We start from the raw sequence: 5,451 nt of genomic DNA, 5'->3' as shown, positions 1-5,451 counted from the left end.
TAGATAGCTAGTGGGAAGCAGCCGCATAACACAGAGAGATCAGCTCGGTGATTTGTGACCACCTAGATGGGTGGGATAGGGAGGGTGGGAGGGAGACACAAGAGGGAGGGGATATGGGGATATGTGTATACGTATAGCTGATTCGCTTTGTTATACAGCAGAAACTAACACACCATTGTAAAGCAATTATACTCCAATAAAGATGCAAAAAAAAAAAAAGATAGCTAGTGGGAAGCAGCCACATAGCACAGGGAGATCAGCTCGTTGCTGTGTGACCACCTAGAGGGGTGGGATAGGGAGGGTGGGAGGGAGACGCAACAGGGAGGGGATATGGGGATATATGTATACGTATAGCTGATTCACTTTGTTATACAGCAGAAACTAACACACCACTGTAAAGCAATTATACTCCAATAAAGATGTTAAAAAAAATCAACTTTTTCAGGCACCTGTAGACCTTAATCAGAGCATTGTTTCAAACCTTTGGGGAGCTCTCCTTGGGACTTTCCTCGTGGGGTACTTGAGAGTGAAGGTGAGGACACAGGGAAGCCGCTGTAGATGTGTCTGAGCCTCAGCTTTCCAGGCTCAAAAGATTTAGAAACCAGAGTCCGAGCTTTGCAGTTTACCCCGGGCAGAGGGTGGGGAGGGGGCAGGGAAGGGATACAGCTTTTCAGTGACTCAAGGGTGCCCATCTTCCTCCTTTTAAGTACGCAGAAACTCCTTAGGCAGGAGGCTCCATGGTGAAAAAGATTTGGGTATTCTGCCAAATATTTCAGGTCGACTTGGAGGATTATTATTGCTTCTATAGTAAATACAGAGTATCCCTATGAAAGGCATATACAATTTATTAACATATTTTAACTAGCGGACTTAAACATTAGCTCTACATTACATGAGGACATTAACCATGACTTGTTCTGGGTAGCTTGAAGTCAAAGCATTCCAAATGCTCACCAGCAGCACCATATAAATGTATGTATATAAATATATGTAATATATAAATTACCTATATATAGCCGATAACTGATTAATAGCCACTCACCCAAAAAAACAAAAATCATCCCTACCCGATCCCAGTATCCCTCCCCCAAACCAACAACTATTTGCATCAGAAGGACCTCGATGTTTAATGGAGTCTTTTGTGACTAACTGAAGGGAGTATTTAAATACAGTATAAAGAATCATGTCCTCTAATCTGTTCCCTAGATTAGGAACCTCGAGAACAATGGCAGGGTATGAGGTCCACAGTGGTAGATGCCGTGACTGAGTCAGAGACAGTCTCACAGACTTGGGGTTGCACTGGCGCCGGTTCCTGTGTCTTCAAACCTTGGGAAGGGAACACAGCACAGATGCCTGTGTGCCAGTCAGTTGTGGCAGTGTCCCACAAACCCACAAGATGGTGCTGTTTCCACATGAAACTCAGATGATTTCCCCATCAAATCTCATACTTCCATCCTTCCAGAATAGGAATTTGGACATTTTTCTCCTCTTATAAAAATGACAGAAAATGAAGATGGCTGCAGTTGGTGTCTTGCCTCTTAAGTAAGGGGCTTCATATGCATCCCTAGCTCCTGGGCAGTTCCTTGAGTAAATGTGTGGCTTTAATCTGGAGGCACACCTTCCAGAGACTCCTGAAGCCTCTTTCCTGGGCTTTGAAAGGGCTGATGGTGGCCCTTGGGGGATTTGGTGGCTGTATTCCTTTCTGCCTTGTACTGTGCTGGGTGGCTACTCTCTTGGTGCCCGTGGACGAGGCCTGTGTCCGGCGCGCCAGGCCTCCAGGCAGATGTCACCGCGCTTGGCAGCCCGTCCTTTTGTCTGCCAGCGCCGACGTGAGGGTCTGTGTGTTTTGACCAGGAAGACCGAGGACTCCTGTATTCAGCAGTGTTTGCTCAAGCTGGTTATTTCCAGTAGGCTGTTAAGGTAGCTTCCTTCACAGAAGATTAACAAAGTAAGTTGCTAAAAATTCCTACTTTAAATTTTTAAAAATTAAAATCCATATTTAAAATGTGGTTATAGTTAATAAACATATAGAGTTCACTTTTCCACTTTTCACTTTTTTCACCCTAAGAAATTTAATTCCTCCTTTTCTTTTCTTCTTTTAAAGCTTAGTATCTGCTAGTTACAGAATTTTTGGCGTCTCCACTCTCTTTCAGCCATTTCTAGTCCCCTTAATGTACTGGGGGCAGAGTTAATGTAGAATGGGGAATGGCCTCCCCGGGTAGTGGGTTGGGTGTGATGGAGGGTGACTTCTCTTCTCATTCTTCTTCTCACTTCTGCCGCCTGTGGCCTGGCTGGCCGTTCATGACAATAATAGATGGTTATCAACTTTGGGGTTTCCGAGAGTGTGCAGGATCCCTGAATTCTCCCTGTGAACCTTGGGAGACCGATAACCCGTAGGCTGTGTGTGGTAGTGGTGGTGAGAATATAGACCGCCTACCAAACACTTGTTTGCTAAGGGCTTTGTTTCACCCAGACAACTTCTATTGAGTGCCTGCTCCAGCCTGGGCATGGTCTTGGGAACTGAGAGAGAACAGTGGAGGATCCTTTTCTCATGGTGCGAATGTGCTACAGAGGCAACTGTGCATTAAATACGTTCGTGTGTGTGTGTGTGTGTGTATACATATATATAAATATTTAATAAACTGTGATGAATGCTATGAATGAAAAGTAGTGGGTGCTTTGAAAGTAGCTCACACTTGGTTACTTCTGTTAAACCTCCAGACAGTGTTTTGAGTCTAGTACTATCATTAGGTGAGGACTGAGGCCCAGGAAAGTTTAGTAACTTTCTCAAGACCATGCAGCTGGAAATGGCAGACCTGGGACATGAATCCCAGTGCGTCTGACGCCACAGACTGTGCTGTTCATCACTCTGCTGTACAAACTGAGTGTCTAACAGTCAGCCTCCTGGTGGGGAGACTGCCATTTGATTCACAAAAGTTGACCCCAGCTCCATGGCCTTCCCAGCGTTGAGTCTCCAGGCTCAGTTCCATAGGATGAGAAGGGCATGTTTTAGGCGTACTCAAGGGACAGCTTGCTCTAGGGAGCCCCTCCATTTCCCACTCACTGGAGGAAAACTGATCTGCTGTTGGACCTAAACTCAGAACCGTCGGGAGATTCGAAGTGTGTGTGGCTGCAGCATTTCTGCTCCGAGGCCACAGTCTGTCTCACAGTGAGACTCACAACTCGCCTGATGCCATTCTTTACCCTTCCCACCCCTTCACTGATTTGCACTTGCTTTTCCAACAAATATATTTTAAAATTTCTTTCCTTTCTCTCTTGAATTTCCAGACTTTAATGAAATATGGGGAATATCGGGCCCCTGCTGCTCAAAGACCTCTCTGATAAGCACTGAGAGTTAAGCAAAAGGAAAGTGGAGAAAGGGCTCTTGCCTTCTCTTTCTTCTCCACTCGCAAAAACAGGCAACTTAAAAGAAAATACGGAACTTAAAACCTAAACGTTTTCTAACCACAGCAAGAAACACTGAGGCAGACCCTGTTGATTTCCCATTGAAGCTCCTCCCATGCTTTCTCAGACCATCTGATGGCCAGGATCCTGAGGCCCATTCCTTTCTTCTCAGCCTCCCACAGGCAGGGAAGGAGGGTTCAGAAGCCTTCCCTGGACTCACAGCATTGTGTTTTTCTCTAGGAGCAGTGGAGGCACCTGGATTCCACTCAGAAGGAGCAATACTGGGATCTCATGCTGGAGACTTACGGGAAGATGGTCTCAGGAGGTACGGGCATGGGTCAGCCTGATGGAAGGAGACATCTTCCGTGTGCTTTAGAGACAGCCGCACTGCTTGGGTGAAGAAAATCCTTAGAGACGTGGCTGGGAACTGGGGAGCTGGAGGTGGTTGAGTTATAGTGACAGCTCCCTGTATTGAACGTGTTCTGTGCGCCTGGCACTGTTGTGGCTCCTCATGTACAGTAACTCCTCTCATCTGTGAAACGGGTGATGGAATTCCCATTTTAAGCTGATGAAAGTGAGCATCAGATCAAGTCATTTGCTCACTGTTACGTAGCTCGTAGGTGCTGAGTTACGACGGGGCTCAGCGGTGGCCGACCATGCATGGTCTTTTCTACTAACCACAGTCCCAGCCAACCATGCGTGGGGTCCCAGTCACGACCCTCACACCAGCCTGCCAGTGGTCTGACTCCTCCCTCTCAGAATCTTCTTTTTGTGGCCTTCACCACATATCCTGGGTTTCTCGTGAGTACTGGTGTCTTAGACGCTCCGCACATCCTCAGTGGTCTCCAGAGCTTCCCTAGTTCCCTTTGCACTCAGGGCCCTCCTTTGAGCAACACGGCTTGGTCCCCAGTGCTCCCCATTCATCCAGGCCCACAGATTATCTCTCTCTGTACCAGGCATTTCCAATCCCAAGCATGACCTGACTGATCCAGCTGGGTTTGGGGCAGAGCTGACAGGACCACACCTACACATCAGCGAGAAGATCCCAAGACCCACCTGCATAGGTGAGTGATCCTCTACTGGTCCAGAGCCATTTCTGACCTCCAGTCATTATATTGGAGGTGGTGGGGCAATATCAGTCCTTGTTTCTATTACATTGGTTCTCACCGGCCGTGATCTGGTCAGTCCAGTTTGAGTACCGAGGTGGGTCTCGTCTCTGACTGTTGGGCTGTTGACACATATTTAATCATGGAAGAAAGACCCCGCATCCGATCTGTTGCCTTGCTCTTGCCTGTTTTGACAGCTTTCTTTCTTAGAGAGAATTAGGGTTAGTACAGTTGAGACCAAAACAGATATGGGTTGAATTCTATTATTAAAAAAAGATTATCTAACAGGCCACTATTATCCTTCCTAACAAGAAGGTTCAAAGTAACTAGACTTTTCTTACTCTGGTTATGGTGAATGGTAACTGACCCACCCTCAACAAAATAAACAAGACAAACAGAAAAATATGGTCTAGCTAATCTCCATGCATCTAAGTCTCATTAAACAGAAGCAACATCAAATACTTCATATAAATCACATTATTTTTAAGACTGGTACGAAGAAATATGAACTTGTTCTGCTGTAAAACAGCAATTACTCTTTGCATTCTACATTCTTTTAAAAACATTGCAGTTATGTAAAATCAACTGTCAAACATTCCTGCGCGCACACACACACACACACACACACACACTCTCTCTCCCTCAAATCTACAAAAGATCCCAGAACCATGGAGGAATAAAAGGACGAAGGATGGGAACTGTATGACAGGCCATTCTTTCTCCCCAGTAAGATCTGATTAATTGTTTCCTTCGCTAATGTATCAATACCACAGAGAGAGCAAGCATCACAAGAGACATACGGTTTTAATTTTAAGCAGTATATTTATCATAATACTACCTCACAAGGATTCCTTTGGAGCAGTATTTTTTAAACTGCATTTTGTGACCAGTTAGCAGGTTGTGAAAATATTTTATAGGGTTGCAACCAGCATTTTAAAAA

General features: G+C 45.6%; 1 protein-coding gene across 4 annotated transcripts in view; it reads left to right on the top strand.

The window, feature by feature from the left end:
- The window catches only part of ZNF18 (zinc finger protein 18), a 20,459-nt gene that overhangs the window by 10,372 nt on the left and 4,636 nt on the right, over positions 1–5,451 (top strand). For all 4 annotated transcript variants that reach the window (XM_024753656.1, XM_024753649.1, XM_024753644.1 and 1 more), the window contains 2 exons: positions 3,646–3,730; positions 4,362–4,469. In XM_024753656.1, the coding sequence (XP_024609424.1) occupies positions 3,646–3,730; positions 4,362–4,469 (193 nt within the window). The remainder of the gene's footprint in view (positions 1–3,645; positions 3,731–4,361; positions 4,470–5,451) is intronic.

This window comes from Neophocaena asiaeorientalis, unplaced genomic scaffold (assembly GCF_003031525.2).
Source record: "Neophocaena asiaeorientalis asiaeorientalis breed wild unplaced genomic scaffold, Neophocaena_asiaeorientalis_V1.1 scaffold540, whole genome shotgun sequence".
Taxonomy (NCBI): Eukaryota; Metazoa; Chordata; class Mammalia; order Artiodactyla; family Phocoenidae; genus Neophocaena; species Neophocaena asiaeorientalis.
The sequence above is the reverse complement of the archived record's forward strand: the minus strand, read 5'-3'. Positions and strand labels throughout refer to the sequence as shown.